Genomic DNA, 18,699 nt, shown 5'->3' with positions numbered 1-18,699 from the left:
ACAGACAGACCTGCAGCACAGCCTCCTAGACATGGTGAGACAGACAGACCTGCAGCACAGCCTCCTAGACATGGTGAGACAGACAGACAGACCTGCAGCACAGCCTCCTAGACATGGTGAGACAGACAGACCTGCAGCACAGCCTCCTAGACATGGTGAGACAGACAGACCTGCAGCACAGCCTCCAGACAGACAGACATGACCTGCAGTGAGACAGACAGACAGACCTGCAGCACAGCCTCCTAGACATGGTGAGACAGACAGACAGACAGACAGACCTGCAGCACAGCCTCCTAGACATGGTGAGAGACAGACAGACCTGCAGCACAGCCTCCTAGACATGGTGACAGACAGACAGACCTGCAGCACAGCCTCCTAGACATGGTGAGACAGACAGACCTGCAGCACAGCCTCCTAGACAGACAGACAGACCTGCAGCACAGCCTCCTAGACATGGTGAGACAGACAGACCTGCAGCACAGCCTCCTAGACATGGTGAGACAGACAGACCTGCAGCACAGCCTCCTAGACATGGTGAGACAGACAGACCTGCAGCACAGCCTCCTAGACATGGTGCAGCACAGCCTCCTAGACATGGTGAGACAGACAGACCTGCAGCACAGCCTCCTAGACATGGTGAGACAGACAGACAGACCTGCAGCACAGCCTCCTAGACATGGTGAGACAGACAGACACAGACAGACAGACAGACAGACAGACATGGTGAGACAGACAGACAGACCTGCAGCACAGCCTCCTAGACATGGTGAGACAGACAGACAGACAGACAGACAGACAGACCTGCATGGTGAGACAGACAGACCTGCAGCAAAGCCTCCTAGACATGGTGAGACAGACAGACCTGCAGCACAGCCTCCTTGACATGGTGAGACAGACAGACAGACCTGCAGCACGGCCTCCTAGACATGGTGAGACAGACAGACAGACAGACAGACAGACCTGCAGCACAGCCTCCTAGACATGGTGAGACAGACAGACCTGCAGCACAGCCTCCTAGACATGGTGAGACAGACAGACAGACAGACAGACAGACAGACCTGCAGCACAGCCTCCTAGACATGGTGAGACAGACAGACAGACCTGCAGCACAGCCTCCTAGACATGGTGAGACAGACAGACAGACAGCCTGCAGCACAGCCTCCTAGACATGGTGAGACAGACAGACCTGCAGCACAGCCTCCTAGACATGGTGAGACAGACAGACAGACCTGCAGCACAGCCTCCTAGACATGGTGAGACAGACAGACCTGCAGCACAGCCTCCTAGACATGGTGAGACAGACAGACCTGCAGCACAGCCTCCTAGACATGGTGAGACAGACAGACAGACCTGCAGCACAGCCTCCTAGACATGGTGAGACAGACAGACCTGCAGCACAGCCTCCTAGACATGGTGAGACAGACAGACCTGCAGCACAGCCTCCTAGACATGGTGAGACAGACACAGACAGACAGACAGACCTGCAGCACAGCCTCCTAGACATGGTGAGACAGACAGACAGACCTGCAGCACAGCCTCCTAGACATGGTGAGACAGACTGACAGCACAGACAGACAGACAGACAGACAGACCTGCAGCACAGCCTCCTTGACATGGTGAGACAGACAGACAGACAGCAGCACAGCCTCCTAGACATGGTGCAGCACAGCCTCCTTGACATGGTGAGACAGACAGACAGACCTGCAGCACGGCCTCCTAGAGAGACAGACAGACAGACCTGCAGCACAGCCTCCTAGACATGGTGAGACAGACAGACCTGCAGCACAGCCTCCTAGACATGGTGAGACAGACAGACAGACAGACCTGCAGCACAGCCTCCTAGACATGGTGAGACAGACTGACAGACAGACAGACAGACCTGCAGCACAGCCTCCTAGACATGGTGAGACAGACAGACAGACAGATGCAGCACAGCCTCCTAGACATGGTGAGACAGACAGACAGACAGACCTGCAGCACAGCCTCCTAGACATGGTGAGACAGACAGACCTGCAGCACAGCCTCCTAGACATGGTGAGACAGACAGACCTGCAGCACAGCCTCCTAGACATGGTGAGACAGACAGACAGACAGACAGACCTGCAGCACAGCCTCCTAGACATGGTGAGACAGACAGACAGACCTGCAGCACAGCCTCCTAGACATGGTGAGACAGACAGACAGACAGACCTGCAGCACAGCCTCCTAGACATGGTGAGACAGACAGACCTGCAGCACAGCCTCCTAGACATGGTGAGACAGACAGACAGACAGACAGACAGACAGACAGACAGACAGACCTGCAGCACAGCCTCCTAGACATGGTGAGACAGACAGACCTGCAGCACAGCCTCCTAGACATGGTGAGACAGACAGACCTGCAGCACAGCCTCCTAGACATGGTGAGACAGACAGACCTGCAGCACAGCCTCCTAGACATGGTGAGACAGACAGACCTGCAGCACAGCCTCCTAGACATGAGACAGACAGACAGACAGACAGACCTGCAGCACAGCCTCCTAGACATGGTAAGACAGACAGACCTGCAGCACAGCCTCCTAGACATGGTGAGACAGACAGACCTGCAGCACAGCCTCCTAGACATGGTGAGACAGACAGACCTGCAGCACAGCCTCCTAGACATGAGACAGACAGACAGACAGCACAGACAGACAGACAGACAGACCTGCAGCACAGCCTCCTAGACATGGTGAGACAGACAGACCTGCAGCACAGCCTCCTAGACATGGTGAGACAGACAGACAGACAGACCTGCAGCACAGCCTCCTAGACATGGTGAGACAGACAGACCTGCAGCACAGCCTCCTAGACATGGTGAGACAGACAGACAGACAGACAGACCTGCAGCACAGCCTCCTAGACATGGTGAGACAGACAGACCTGCAGCACAGCCTCCTAGACATGGTGAGACAGACAGACCTGCAGCACAGCCTCCTAGACATGGTGAGACAGACAGACCTGCAGACCTGCAGCACAGCCTCCTAGACATGGTGAGACAGACAGACCTGCAGCACAGCCTCCTAGACATGGTGAGACAGACAGACCTGCAGCACAGCCTCCTAGACATGGTGAGACAGACAGACCTGCAGCACAGCCTCCTAGACATGGTGAGACAGACAGACAGACAGACCTGCAGCACAGCCTCCTAGACATGGTGAGACAGACAGACAGACCTGCAGCACAGCCTCCTAGACATGGTGAGACAGACAGACCTGCAGCACAGCCTCCTAGACATGGTCAGACAGACAGACAGGCCTGCAGCACAGCCTCCTAGACATGGTGAGACAGACAGACCTGCAGCACAGCCTCCTAGACATGGTGAGACAGACAGACCTGCAGCACAGCCTCCTAGACATGGTGAGACAGACAGACAGACCTGCAGCACAGCCTCCTAGACATGGTGAGACAGACAGAACTGCAGCACAGCCTCCTAGACATGGTGAGACAGACAGACAGACAGACAGACAGACAGACCTGCAGTACAGCCTCCTAGACATGGTCAGACAGACAGACAGACAGACAGACAGGCCTGCAGTACAGCCTCCTAGACATGGTGAGACAGACAGACAGACAGACAGACAGACAGGCCTGCAGTACAGCCTCCTCGACATGGTGAGACAGACAGACAGACAGACAGACAGACAGACAGACAGACCTGCAGTACAGCCTCCTCGACATGGTGAGACAGACAGACAGACAGACAGACAGACAGACAGACCTGCAGCACAGCCTCCTAGACATGGTGAGACAGACAGACAGACCTGCAGCACAGCCTCCTAGACATGGTGAGACAGACAGACCTGCAGCACAGCCTCCTAGACATGGTGAGACAGACAGACAGACCTGCAGCACAGCCTCCTAGACATGGTGAGACAGACAGACCTGCAGCACAGCCTCCTAGACATGGTGAGACAGACAGACAGGCCTGCAGCACAGCCTCCTAGACATGGTGAGACAGACAGACAGACCTGCAGCACAGCCTCCTAGACATGGTGAGACAGACAGACCTGCAGCACAGCCTCCTAGACATGGTGAGACAGACAGACAGACAGACAGACCTGCAGCACAGCCTCCTAGACATGGTGAGACAGACAGACAGACAGACAGACCTGCAGCACAGCCTCCTAGACATGGTGAGACAGACAGACAGACCTGCAGCACAGCCTCCTAGACATGGTGAGACAGACAGACAGACCTGCAGCACAGCCTCCTAGACATGGTGAGACAGACAGACAGACCTGCAGCACAGCCTCCTAGACATGGTGAGACAGACAGACCTGCAGCACAGCCTCCTAGACATGGTGAGACAGACAGACAGACCTGCAGCACAGCCTCCTAGACATGGTGAGACAGACAGACAGACCTGCAGCACAGCCTCCTAGACATGGTGAGACAGACAGAACTGCAGCACAGCCTCCTAGACATGGTGAGACAGACAGACAGACAGACAGACAGACAGACAGACAGACCTGCAGCACAGCCTCCTAGACATGGTGAGACAGACAGACAGGCAGACAGACAGACAGACCTGCAGCACAGCCTCCTAGACATGGTGAGACAGACAGACCTGCAGCACAGCCTCCTAGACATGGTGAGACAGACAGACCTGCAGCACAGCCTCCTTGACATGGTGAGACAGACAGACAGACCTGCAGCACGGCCTCCTAGACATGGTGAGACAGACAGACAGACAGACCTGCAGCACAGCCTCCTAGACATGGTGAGACAGACAGACAGACCTGCAGCACAGCCTCCTAGACATGGTAAGACAGACAGACCTGCAGCACAGCCTCCTAGACATGGTGAGACAGACAGACCTGCAGCACAGCCTCCTAGACATGGTGAGACAGACAGACAGACAGACCTGCAGCACAGCCTCCTAGACATGGTGAGACAGACAGACAGACAGACAGACCTGCAGCACAGCCTCCTAGACATGGTGAGACAGACAGACCTGCCGCACAGCCTCCTAGACATGGTGAGACAGACAGACAGACAGACAGACCTGCAGCACAGCCTCCTAGACATGGTGAGACAGACAGACCTGCAGCACAGCCTCCTAGACATGGTGAGACAGACAGACCTGCAGCACGGCCTCCTAGACATGGTGAGACAGACAGACCTGCAGCACAGCCTCCTAGACATGGTGAGACAGACAGACAGACAGACAGACAGACAGGCCTGCAGTACAGCCTCCTCGACATGGTGAGACAGACAGACAGACAGACAGACAGACAGACAGACAGACAGGCCTGCAGTACAGCCTCCTCGACATGGTGAGACAGACTGTTTTCTTAGAATGTGTAGTGTCATGTCCTTTAGACTGTGATGAAAATGAAGGATGTCTAGATGGATGTTCCATGTCTGTTTCAGGGTCTCATCCGGTATCTTCTCTGCCTCAACACTTTGTTCACATGAGAGGACTGCCCTTCCAAGCCACGGGAGATGACATCGTGCAGGTAATTGCTCTTTTGGTTTCCACTACCGCGCCGTCTCAGAGCGAGACCGTGCTAACTAGCGTCAGATAAGTTAGAACCCAAACCATGTCTTTCTGTAACAGGCTGCTCTGTCAGTTCTTCTCTCCTCTAGCGCTGTCCAGGATTCTGGTGGAGTTCGGCCCAGACGGGAGGGCCAACGGAGAGGCTGATGTTTACTTCACATCGCACCAGGACGCTGTCTCAGCCATGACCCGCGACAAGGCACACATGCGTACGTCTGTCTACAGTATTAGTCAAAAGTCTGGACACAACTACTCATTTGTACTGTTTTCTACATTGTAGAATAATAGTGAAGACATCCAAACTATGAAATAACACATATGGAATCATGTAGTAACCAAAAAAAAGTGTTAAACAAAACTAAATATATTTTATATTTGAGATTCATGTCCTGGATTATGTCTGATATTCTGAGCAAGATGAGACGTAGGCCAATGTCATATCGTCAACCAATCACATTTGTCAAATCCTTTTTGGGCTAAACTTGCAGAGGACCGTGAGTAAACGAGCCTACTTCTCAAAAGCAACTATATATCCGTATTAGACTGAAAGTAATTTTTTATCATGACTTGTGAGTCTCTATGCTCATTAGTTGCTCGTTCAACATCGTTGCTTCTACTTCCCAGAATCCTCCCCTCCTAACTGTTTTACATTCACTGACAACAACGAGAAATATTTCCTTGGACAAATATTCCCAGATTAAAAAAAAAAAATGTGGTCTCTGGTTTCTGCATCATCAACGTGCGTTTTTTCGCTCGTTAGAAAAAGTAGATTTCTGTCTTGACGGTGTGTTTTCTGACCAACTCCGTGTTTTGGTTTATGCTGTTTGTTTTCCGCATGAGATACTGAAGCCGGTTTTACTTCCTCAAAATCCCCAGAATGACTCTTAATAAGATCATTTTAAGAAATCCGTAATAAATGTTCAAGTTTTTTGCCGAGGATGTTGCAGTCGTTTTGGCGCAGTATGCTTATTGGATAGAGAGCCGCAGCTGTTCACCCCATGTTAGTGAGCAAAAGGACGTCAGATCAAAACCCAGTCGTAGGTCCGTTTTTACACTGACTTACACTGTAAGTCAGTTTTCACGTTATTAACCGATGTTAGACTTTGTAAGTCAGTTTTCACGTTATTAACCGATGTTAGACTTTGTAAGTTCAGTTTTCACGTTATTAACCGATGTTAGACTTTGTAAGTTCAGTTTTCACGTTATTAACCGATGTTAGACTTTGTAAGTTCAGTTTTCACGTTATTAACCGATGTTAGACTTTGTAAGTTCAGTTTTCACGTTATTAACCGATGTTAGACTTTGTAAGTTCAGTTTTCACGTTATTAACCGATGTTAGACTTTGTAAGTCAGTTTTCACGTTATTAACCGATGTTAGACTTTGTAAGTTCAGTTTTCACGTTATTAACCGATGTTAGACTTTGTAAGTCAGTTTTCACGTTAGACTAAATGTCTGACTCTTACACTGAAAACTGGACGTTTTTCAAGGGATTCGTTGTTTTATGAAGTCAGTCGCTCTTTAAAGTCCCGTAGATCACTTCATTGCTCCCTTTTTTTTTATGACTAAACTACAAGCTTCCAACTTACCTGACTTTGTTGTTGGAGTATTAAAACATTAAAACATTAAAACACATTCACAGGAGTCGAATTACGTAAATCCGCCTTCAGTTTTAATGCCTTCGTTTAAATCAAAAGAACCTACAGAACGAGCTGCGTCTGGTTTCCCTGATGCCCCTAAGGGCAGTTTACGATGTTGAAATTTTACATTTTTTTAATTAATCGATGAAATTAAAAAATATATTGTGGTGTTTGTAGTAGTTATTTGTTTTGTATTCATGTAGAATACACTGTACTGCAAAATCATCCTGCTGTCCCATATTTAGTGTTTTCTGAACCCTGAACTCGTTTTCTGTTTCTGTGCAGAAGAGCGATACATCGAGCTGTTCCTGAATTCAACATCATCTGACGAGGGGCAATGAGGTTTACCAGGTTGGTCTGAATTAAACATCTGACGAGGGGCAATGAGGTTTACCAGGTTGGTCTGAATTCAACATCATCTGACGAGGGGCAATGAGGTTTACCAGGTTGGTCTGAATTAAACATCAGACGAGGGGCAATGAGGTTTACCAGGTTGGTCTGAATTCAACATCTGACGAGGGGCAATGAGGTTTACCAGGTTGGTCTGAATTCAACATCATCTGACGAGGGGCAATGAGGTTTACCAGGTTGGTCTGAATTAAACATCAGACGAGGGGCAATGAGGTTTACCAGGTTGGTCTGAATTCATCATCTGACGAGGGGCAATGAGGTTTACCAGGTTGGTCTGAATTCAACATCTGACGAGGGGCAATGAGGTTTACCAGGTTGGTCTGAATTAAACATCTGACGAGGGGCAATGAGGTTTACCAGGTTGGTCTGAATTCAACATTTCAAATATTGTTCACAGAAACCAGTCACTTAAACCAAATCTACATGTACATACTACCTCAACCAGCCTGACTAACCGGTGTCTGTATACAGCCCCTCTACTGTATATAGCCCCTCTACTGTATATAGCCCCTCTACTGTATATAGCCCCTCTACTGTATAGAGCCCCTCTACTGTATATAGCCCCTCTACTGTATATAGCCCCTCTACTGTATATAGCCCCTCTACTGTATAGAGTCCCTCTACTGTATAGAGCCCCTCTACTGTATAGAGCCCTCTACTGTATACAGCCCCTCTACTGTATATAGTCCTCTACTGTATATAGCCCCTCTACTGTATATAGCCCTCTACTGTATATAGCCCCTCTACTGTATATAGCCTCTCTACTGTATGTAGCCCCTCTACTGTATACAGCCCTCTACTGTATACAGCCCCTCTACTGTATAAAGTCCTCTACTGTATACAGCCCCTCTACTGTATGTAGCCCTCTACTGTATGTAGCCCTCTACTGTATACAGCCCTCTACTGTATATAGTCCCTCTACTGTATACAGCCCTCTACTGTATATAGCCCCTCTACTGTATATAGACCCTCTACTGTATATAGCCTCTACTGTATATAGCCTCTCTACTGTATGTAGCCCTCTACTGTATACAGCCCCTCTACTGTATATAGTCCTCTACTGTATATAGCCCCTCTACTGTATAGAGCCCCTCTACTGTATATAGCCCCTCTACTGTATATAGCCCCTCTACTGTATATAGTCCCTCTACTGTATAGAGTCCCTCTACTGTATAGAGCCCCTCTACTGTATAGAGCCCCTCTACTGTATAGAGCCCCTCTACTGTTTTATTTCTTTACCTACTACCTATTGTTCACCTAATGCCCTTTTTGCATTATTGGTTAGAGCCTGTAAGCATTTCACTGTAAGGCCAATAACCTGTTTTCAGGGCACATGACAAATTTTGATTTGATAATTCTGGTTGACTGATTCTGTCTGCAGGTTAGCGGTGGGCTGAGAGATGACCTCGGGAGGTGGTGAAAATCCCCATCGACTGGATGTGTCACCATTTGTAATGATGTAGAATATAATAAAACTACGTTCAGTCTGACTCCCGTTTTATTATGTGAATAAACACAACAGTCCCTGTGTGTCTCTGGAGGAGGCAAGATGGAAGCCTCCGTCACCTCTTGTCACGAACCGGCTCAAAGCCCGACGACGTGGAGATGAGGAGTAGCAAAATATATATTTAACAAGAAAGTTCTTCTATGTGCATTTTGAAGAGGCGAGTGGAATTGAGATAGTCAAGACCTCTACGTTGTGTCGCAGAAGAAATGAAACACTGGACAGCTCTAGACAGATAATTTATACAGGCAAGAAACAGAGAGAATAGGGCAGACAGAGTGGGAGGGTCGTCACACTGACTATAAAGAGCAGATTAACGTGCGCCGTTATGCAATTAGCTCATCCTGGCGATCAATGTTCAAGCATATACAGTATAGTTAGAAAAGGACACTGTAAAATCAGAATGTATGTAATTATTTTGTGACAGTCTTCCTTGGGAACATCCCTTCCTGCCTCAGATAAGGTGTGTTTGACCCTTGATGGCCCGCCATCCAAACGAGGCAGTGGTGATTCGTCCTCCCAGCCAGTATCACCTCTCATTCTTCCAGTACATCAGAAGGACCAGGTCTGGATGTTTTGTCTGCACTCTGTTTTGCTCTATGGCTGAATGAGTGGACTGAGCAATAAAGACGTTCCTGCTGAAGTGGTTGTCTTTCCGTCCAACAGGAAGCTCGGCCAATGAGGCGTGAGATAATGGAAGAGCATTCATTATGACATTTAACAGACTCTCTTATCCAGAGCCACTACTGTAGTGAGTCATTTAGTAGACTCTCTGATCCAGAGCCACTACAGTAGTGAGTCATTTAACAGACTCTCTGACCCAGAGCCACTACAGTAGTGAGTCATTTAACAGACTCTCTGACCCAGAGCCACTACAGTAGTGAGTCATTTAACAGACTCTCTGATCTACTACAGTAGTGAGTCATTTAGCAGACTCTGACCCAGAGCCACTACAGTAGTGAGTCATTTAGCAGACTCTCTGATCCAGAGCGACTACAGTAGTGAGTCATTTAGCAGACTCTCTGATCCAGAGACACTACAGTAGTGAGTCATTTAGCAGACTCTGACCCAGAGCCACTACTGTAGTGAGTCATTTAGCAGACTCTCTGATCCACTACAGTAGTGAGTCATTTAGCAGACTCTCTGATCCAGAGACACTACAGTAGTGAGTCATTTAGCAGACTCTGACCCAGAGCCACTACTGTAGTGAGTCATTTAACAGACTCTCAGATCCAGAGCCACTACAGTAGTGAGTCATTTAGCAGACTCTCTGATCCAGAGCCACTACAGTAGTGAGTCATTTAGTAGACTCTGATCCAGAGCCACTACAGTAGTGAATCATTTAACAGACTCTCTGATCCAGAGCCACTACAGTAGTGAATCATTTAACAGACTCTCTGATCCAGAGCCACTACAGTAGTGAGTCATTTAGAAGACTCTCTGATCCAGAGTCACTACAGTAGTGAGTCATTTAACACTCTCAGATCCAGAGCCACTACAGTAGTGAATCATTTAGCAGACTCTCTGATCCAGAGTCACTACAGTAGTGAGTCATTTAACAGACTCTCTGATCCAGAGCCACTACAGTAGTGAGTCATTTAGCTGACTCTCTGATCCAGAGCCACTACAGTAGTGAGTCATTTAGCAGACTCTGATCCAGAGCCACTACTGTAGTGAGTCATTTAGTAGACTCTCTGATCCAGAGCCACTACAGTAGTGAGTTATTTAGTAGACTCTCTGATCCAGAGCCACTACAGTAGTGAGTCATTTAGCAGACTCTCTGATCCAGAGCCACTACTGTAGTGAGTCATTTAGTAGACTCTCTGATCCAGAGCCACTACAGTAGTGAGTCATTTAGCAGACTCTCTGATCCAGAGCCACTACTGTAGCGAGTCATTTAGTAGACTCTCTGATCCAGAGCCACTACAGTAGTGAGTCATTTAGCAGACTCTGATCCAGAGCCACTACTGTAGTGAGTCATTTAGTAGACTCTCTGATCCAGAGCCACTACAGTAGTGAGTCATTTAGTAGACTCTCTGATCCAGAGCCACTACAGTAGTGAGTCATTTAACAGAGCCACTACATTTACATTTAAGTCATTTAGCAGACGCTCTTATCCAGAGCGACTTGAGTCATTTAGCAGACTGATCCAGAGCCACTACAGTAGTGAGTCATTTAGTAGACTCTCTGATCCAGAGCCACTACAGTAGTGAGTCATTTAACAGACTCTGATCCAGAGCCACTACAGTAGTGAGTCATTTAACAGACTCTCTGATCCAGAGCCACTACAGTAGTGAGTCATTTAGCAGACTGATCCAGAGCCACTACAGTAGTGAGTCATTTAGCAGACTGATCCAGAGCCACTACAGTAGTGAGTCATTTGACAGACTCTGATCCAGAGCCACTACAGTAGTGAGTCATTTGACAGACTCTGATCCAGAGCCACTACAGTAGTGAGTCATTTGACAGACTCTGATCCAGAGCCACTACAGTAGTGAGTCATTTAGCAGACTCTCTGATCCAGAGCCACTACAGTAGTGAGTCATTTAGTAGACTGATCCAGAGCCACTACAGTAGTGAGTCATTTAGTAGACTCTCTGATCCAGAGCCACTACAGTAGTGAGTCATTTAGCAGACTCTCTGATCCAGAGCCACTACAGTAGTGAGTCATTTAGCAGACTCTCTGATCCAGAGCCACTACAGTAGTGAGTCATTTAGCAGACTCTCTGATCCACTACAGTAGTGAGTCATTTAGCAGACTCTCTGATCCAGAGCCACTACAGTAGTGAGTCATTTAGCAGACTCTCTGATCCAGAGCCACTACAGTAGTGAGTCATTTAACAGACTCTCTGATCCAGAGCCACTACAGTAGTGAGTCATTTAGTAGACTCTCTGATCCAGAGCCACTACAGTAGTGAGTCATTTAACAGACTCTCTGATCCAGAGCCACTACAGTAGTGAGTCATTTAGTAGACTCTCTGATCCACTACAGTAGTGAGTCATTTAGCAGACTCTCTGATCCAGAGCCACTACTGTAGTGAGTCATTTAGTAGACTCTCTGATCCAGAGCCACTACAGTAGTGAGTCATTTGACAGACTCTGATCCAGAGCCACTACAGTAGTGAGTCATTTAACAGAGCCACTACATTTACATTTAAGTCATTTAGCAGACGCTCTTATCCAGAGCACTACTTGAGTCATTTGACAGACTGATCCAGAGCCACTACAGTAGTGAGTCATTTAGTAGACTCTCTGATCCAGAGCCACTACAGTAGTGAGTCATTTAGCAGACTCTCTGAACCAGAGCCACTACAGTAGTGTCATTTAACAGACTCTGATCCAGAGCCACTACAGTAGTGAGTCATTTAGCAGACTCTCTGAACCAGAGCCACTACAGTAGTGAGTCATTTAGCAGACTCTCTGATCCACTACAGTAGTGAGTCATTTAACAGACTCTCTGATCCAGAGTCACTACAGTAGTGAGTCATTTAACAGACTCTCTGATCCAGAACCACTACAGTAGTGAGTCATTTAACAGACTCTCTGATCCAGAGACACTACAGTAGTGAGTCATTTAACAGACTCTCTGATCCAGAACCACTACAGTAGTGAGTCATTTAACAGACTCTCTGATCCAGAACCACTAACAGTAGTGAGTCATTTAGCAGACTCTCTGATCCAGAACCACTACAGTAGTGAGTCATTTAACAGACTCTCTGATCCAGAGCCACTACTGTAGTGAGTCATTTAACAGACTCTGATCCAGAGCCACTACAGTAGTGAGTCATTTAGTAGACTCTCTGACCCAGAGCCACTACAGAAGTGAGTCATTTAACAGACTCTGACCCAGAGCCACTACAGTAGTGAGTCATTTAACAGACTCTCTGACCCAGAGCCACTAGAGTAGTGAGTCATTTAGTAGACTGATCCAGAGCCACTACAGTAGTGAGTCATTTAGTAGACTGATCCAGAGCCACTACAGTAGTGAGTCATTTAGCAGACTGATCCAGAGCCACTACAGTAGTGAGTCATTTAGCAGACTGATCCAGAGCCACTAGAGTAGTGAGTCATTTAGCAGACTGATCCAGAGCCACTTACTGTCAGGAACATGTTATTCAGTCATTGACTAACGGATCCTAATCTCAGTGGACGGTGTTGTCAGAGATCATTAGAATATAAATAAAACCCAGACTTGGAAAAACTTCAGTTTATTATTGAGTAAGGAAACATTTACATCTCGTCCAGAACTTCCAAGATTATTTCATTTCTGTCTCTAACATCACCCGGATAATTACAGAGCTGGCATATAATCCCTTTTGGTAATTCTTAATTTCTTAATTAAAAAGTTGTAGAAAATGTTGCATTTTGTCCCGCTGTTGTCAAACCAAAGCACCAGGTTGACATCAGCCTTGAACTCAGTTCAATGTTTCGCCAAAATGTCCTATCTGATAAAATATCAATTCATCAGTCCCACTTTGAATGTTTCACAATAAATGTTTTGAGTAAAAATCCACTGAATAAATACTGTTGATCGGTTCAGATACCTAAATGGCAAAAGACTCCTAGAAAACACAACCTGGGACCAGAACGGTTTGTGCAATCATTCCCCTCCTTGCCGTATGCCAAACATGGTTTGAATGGCACAAACAGATCTGGGACCAGGCTATTGAAAATATATCCCTTTTCATGGAGTCCATTGAAGTTCGTCGGACATCTGAAACCATTAGAGATGAGAAGTCAGTTTTTTCCATGAAGCTGCACTGTACAGAAATCACTCCATTTCCTTATTGCTAAAACTCTAATAGGTGTGGCCTAATTTCAGTTCGTGACAAATCAATCATATATAGTGTAGAGAAGCATTGTTCAATCTAAACCAGTGGAATATCTTTTCCATAACCAAAAATATCGTGTTTCAAACTGGTGTAAAAAAAAACAAAATGAAAGCAGTCAAAAACAAAAATAGTGAGCATAGAACGCTTCTAACTTGCTTTCAATGAGAATGACAGATCTATAACTCACATTTCTATGTCAAACCGCACCCCCCCCCCAAAAAAAGTTCCATATTAAGTTAAGTTGTTAGTCTGTTCCTTTAGATATTTTGTCAGTGAATGACACTGTATTCCAGAGAGAGAGAGACGAGGAAATGTGAGTCTCAGGATGGGCTGGATGCATACTGCTGCAGTAGCTGAGAGTAGCAGGCGTCACAGACGTGTTCAGGGTTGATGGAAGAGGGAAGAGGAAGCTCATTGGTCAGACAGCGGCCACAGAACACCCCTCCACAGTTAGCACACCGTCTCTACAGAGAGAAGAGAAACAGTCACTACGCCGTCCCTATAGAGAAACCGTCACTACAGAGAGAAGAGAAACAGTCTCTACAGAGAAACAGTATCTACAGAGAAACAGTCACTACAGAGAAACAGTCACTACAGAGAAACCGTCACTACAGAGAGAAGAGAAACAGTCACTACAGAGAAACAGTCACTACAGAGAAACAGTCTCTACAGAGAAACAGTCTCTACAGAGAAACAGTCTCTACAGAGAAACAGTCTCTACAGAGAAACAGTCTCTACAGAGAAACAGTCTCTACAGAGAAACAGTCTCTACAGAGAAACAGTCAGTCTCTACTACAGAGAAACAGTCTCTACAGAGAAACAGTCTCTACAGAGAAACAGTCTCTACAGAGAAACAGTCTCTACAGAGAAACAGTCTCTACTACAGAGAAACAGTCTCTACAGAGAAACAGTCTCTACAGAGAAACAGTCTCTACAGAGAAACAGTCACTACAGAGAAACCGTCACTACGCAGTCACTACAGAGAAACCGTCACTACGCAGTCACTACAGAGAAAGCGTCACTACGCCGTCTCTACAGAGAAACCGTCACTACAGAGTCTCTACAGAGAAACAGTCTCTACAGAGAAACAGTCACTACGCCGTCTCTACAGAGAAACCGTCTCTACGCCGTCTCTACAGAGAAACAGTCACTACGCCGTCTCTACAGAGAAACCGTCACTACGCCGTCTCTACAGGGGTCCTTCTGTAGCTCAGTTGGTAGAGCATGGCGAGAGCATGGCAACAGGGTAGTGGGTTCAATCCCGGGACCACCCATACGTAGAATGTATGCACACATGACTGTAAGTCGCTTTGGATAAAAGCGTCTGCTAAATGGCATATATTACATATATTACATATTACAAACCGTCACTACGCCGTCTCTACAGAGAAACAGTCACTACGCCGTCTCTACAGAGAAACCGTCACTACGCCATCTCTACAGAGAAACAGTCTCTACAGAGAAACAGTCACTACAGAGAAACCGTCACTACGCAGTCACTACAGAGAAACCGTCACTACGCAGTCACTACAGAGAAACCGTCACTACGCCGTCTCTACAGAGAAACCGTCACTACGCCGTCTCTACAGAGAAACCGTCACTACGCCGTCTCTACAGAGAAACCGTCACTACGCCGTCTCTACAGAGAAACCGTCACTACGCCGTCTCTACAGAGAAACCGTCACTACGCCGTCTCTACAGAGAAACCGTCACTACGCCGTCTCTACAGAGAAACCGTCACTACAGAGAAACCGTCACTTTGCCGTCTCTACAGAGAAACAGTCACTACGCCGTCTCTACAGAGAGAAGAGAAACGGTTAATGTTTTAATGCAGAACTTGATGTTCAGTTCCCAGTTGAGCCAGAGACTGTAGAGAATTGCAGAGATGCACCACTTCCACATTGACTCCTTCTAGTGGAACTCAGGGTGGAGGATCATGAAGATGTACAAACTGGATTAAGACAAGGTCAGTGTATCCCTTCAGTTTGAGGAAGCAATTATGACTGGGGCAACAGGGTAGCCTTGTGGTTAGAGCGGTGGACTAGTAACCGGAAGGTTGCAAGTTCGAATCCCCGAGTTGACAAGATACAAATCTGTCGTTCTGCCCCTGAACAGGAAGTTAACCCCACTGTTCCCAGGCCGTCATTGAAAATAAGAATTTGTTCTTAACTGACTTGCCTAGTTAAATAAAGGTAAAATGTAAAAAAATGTAATGTCTGAAGACGAAGTGGTTAGGTGTAGGTGTACCTTGGTCTTAGTCATGGACTCGTCCTGTTCACATAGAGAGCACATGGATGCCTGGTGGATCTCAAGACAAGACTGGTCCTGGAAAGGAGAACGTCTGCATTAAAGGTATACTGTACATATTTAACATTACAGAGCATTCAGAAAGTATTCAGACCCCTTTTTCCACATTTTGTTACATTACAGCTTTAATCTAAAATGGATGAATTAAAAACAACTCTACAATCAACACACGCTACCCCAATACCGACACGCTACCCCAATACAGACACGCTACCCCAATACAGACACGCTACCCCAATACCGACACGCTACCCCAATACCGACACGCTACCCCAATACAGACACGCTACCTACCCCAATACAGACACGCTACCCCAATACAGACACGCTGCCCCAATACAGACACGCTACCCCAATACAGACACGCTACCAATACCCAATACGCTACCTACCCCCATACCGACACGCTACCTACCCCAATACAGACACGCTACCTACCCCAATACAGACACGCTACCTACCCCAATACAGACACGCTACCTACCCCAATACAGACACGCTACCTACCCCAATACAGACACGCTACCTACCCCAATACAGACACGCTACCTACCCCAATACAGACACGCTACCTACCCCAATACAGACACGCTACCTACCCCATACAGACACGCTACCTACCCCAATACAGACACGCTACCTACCCCAATACAGACACGCTACCTACCCCAATACAGACACGCTACCTACCCCAATACAGACACGCTACCTACCCCAATACCGAAACCTACCCCATACCGACACGCTACCCCAATACAGACCCCCCCAATACCGACACGCCACCTACCCCAATACCGACACGCCACCTACCCCAATACCGACACGCCACCTACCCCAATACCCTGTAGCTCAGTTGGTAGAGCATGGCGCTTGTAACGCCAGGGTAGTGGGTTCGATCCCGGGACCACCCATACGTAGAATGTATGCACACATGACTGTAAGTCGCTTGGATAAAAGCACCTGATAAATGGCATATATTACTATTACTATATATTACTATTACGCCACCTACCCCAATACAGACACGCCACCTACCCCAATACAGACACGCCACCTACCCCAATACAGACACGCCACCTACCCCAATACAGACACGCCACCTACCCCAATACAGACACGACACGCCACCTACCCCAATACCAGACACGCCACCTACCCCAATACCGACACGCCACCTACCCCAATACAGACACGCCACCTACCCCAATACAGACACGCCACCTACCCCAATACAGACACGCCACCTACCCCAATACAGACACGCCACCTACCCCAATACCGACACGCTACCTACCCCAATACCGACACGCCACCTACCCCAATACAGACACGCCACCTACCCCAATACAGACACGCCACCTACCCCAATTCAGACACGCCACCTACCCCAATACAGACACGCCACCTACCCCAATACCGACACGCTACCTACCCCAATACCAGACACGCTACCTACCCCACTACAGACACGCTACCTACCTACCCTACCCCAATACAGACACGCTACCTACCCCAATACAGACACGCTACCTACCCCAATACAGACACGCTACCTACCCCAATACAGACACGCTACCCCAATACCGACACGCTACCTACCCCATACAGACACGCTACCTACCCCATACAGACACGCTACCTACCCCATACAGACACGCTACCTACCCCATACAGACACGCTACCTACCCCATACAGACACGCTACCTACCCCAATACAGACACGCTACCTACCCCATACCGACACGCTACCTACCCCAATACAGACACGCTACCTACCCCAATACAGACACGCTACCTACCCCAATACAGACACGCTACCTACCCCAATACAGACACGCTACCTACCCCAATACAGACACGCTACCTACCCCAATACAGACACGCTACCTACCCCAATACAGACACGCTACCTACCCCAATACAGACACGCTACCTACCCCAATACAGACACGCTACCTACCCCAATACAGACACGCTACCTACCCCATACCGACACGCTACCTACCCCATACCGACACGCTACCCCAATACAGACACGCCACCTACCCCAATACCGACACGCCACCTACCCCAATACCGACACGCCACCTACCCCAATACCGACACGCCACCTACCCCAATACCCTGTAGCTCAGAGCATGGCGCTACAGGGTAGTGGGTTCGATCCCGGGACCACCCCGTAGAATGTATGCACACATGACTGAGTCGCTTTGGATAAAAGCGTCTGATAAATGGCATATATTACTATTACTATATATTACTATTACGCCACCTACCCCAATACAGACACGCCACCTACCCCAATACAGACACGCCACCTACCCCAATACAGACACGCCACCCCAATACAGACACGCTACCCCAATACCGACACGCCACCTACCCCAATACAGACACGCCACCTACCCCAATACCGACACGCCACCTACCCCAATACAGACACGCCACCTACCCCAATACAGACACGCCACCTACCCCAATACAG

At 47.9% G+C, this 18,699-nt stretch overlaps 2 protein-coding genes across 11 annotated transcripts in view; one reads left to right on the top strand and one right to left on the bottom strand.

The window, feature by feature from the left end:
* Window positions 1–9,060, top strand: part of grsf1 (G-rich RNA sequence binding factor 1) — a 40,151-nt gene extending 31,091 nt beyond the window's left edge. Inside the window, exons 7-11 of one of the 9 annotated variants that reach the window (XM_052479886.1) lie at window positions 5,395–5,480; window positions 5,595–5,730; window positions 7,445–7,481; window positions 7,905–7,930; window positions 8,952–9,060. In XM_052479886.1, the coding sequence (XP_052335846.1) occupies window positions 5,395–5,480; window positions 5,595–5,730; window positions 7,445–7,481; window positions 7,905–7,920 (275 nt within the window). In that variant the 3' untranslated portion in view covers window positions 7,921–7,930; window positions 8,952–9,060. Of the gene's footprint in view, window positions 1–5,394; window positions 5,481–5,594; window positions 5,731–7,444; window positions 7,511–7,530; window positions 7,557–7,579; window positions 7,606–7,671; window positions 7,698–7,720; window positions 7,747–7,812; window positions 7,839–7,858; window positions 7,931–8,951 lie in introns of those variants that run through there. The other 8 variants (XM_052479882.1, XM_052479888.1, XM_052479885.1 and 5 more) reach the window with 8 other exon arrangements.
* Window positions 9,061–13,266: 4,206 nt separating this feature from the next.
* The window catches only part of LOC118377864 (protein RUFY3-like), a 56,870-nt gene continuing 51,437 nt past the window's right edge, over window positions 13,267–18,699 (bottom strand). Inside the window, exons 16-17 of one of the 2 annotated variants that reach the window (XM_052479878.1) lie at window positions 16,154–16,231; window positions 13,267–14,370 (exon numbers count right to left, since the gene is read on the bottom strand). In XM_052479878.1, the coding sequence (XP_052335838.1) occupies window positions 14,227–14,370; window positions 16,154–16,231 (222 nt within the window). In that variant the 3' untranslated portion in view covers window positions 13,267–14,226. The remainder of the gene's footprint in view (window positions 14,371–16,153; window positions 16,232–18,699) is intronic. The other variant, XM_052479877.1, reaches the window with a different exon arrangement.

Source organism: Oncorhynchus keta, chromosome 25 (assembly GCF_023373465.1).
Source record: "Oncorhynchus keta strain PuntledgeMale-10-30-2019 chromosome 25, Oket_V2, whole genome shotgun sequence".
NCBI lineage: Eukaryota > Metazoa > Chordata > Actinopteri > Salmoniformes > Salmonidae > Oncorhynchus > Oncorhynchus keta.
Note: the sequence above shows the minus strand (reverse complement) of the source record. Positions and strands in the feature narration are given on the sequence as shown.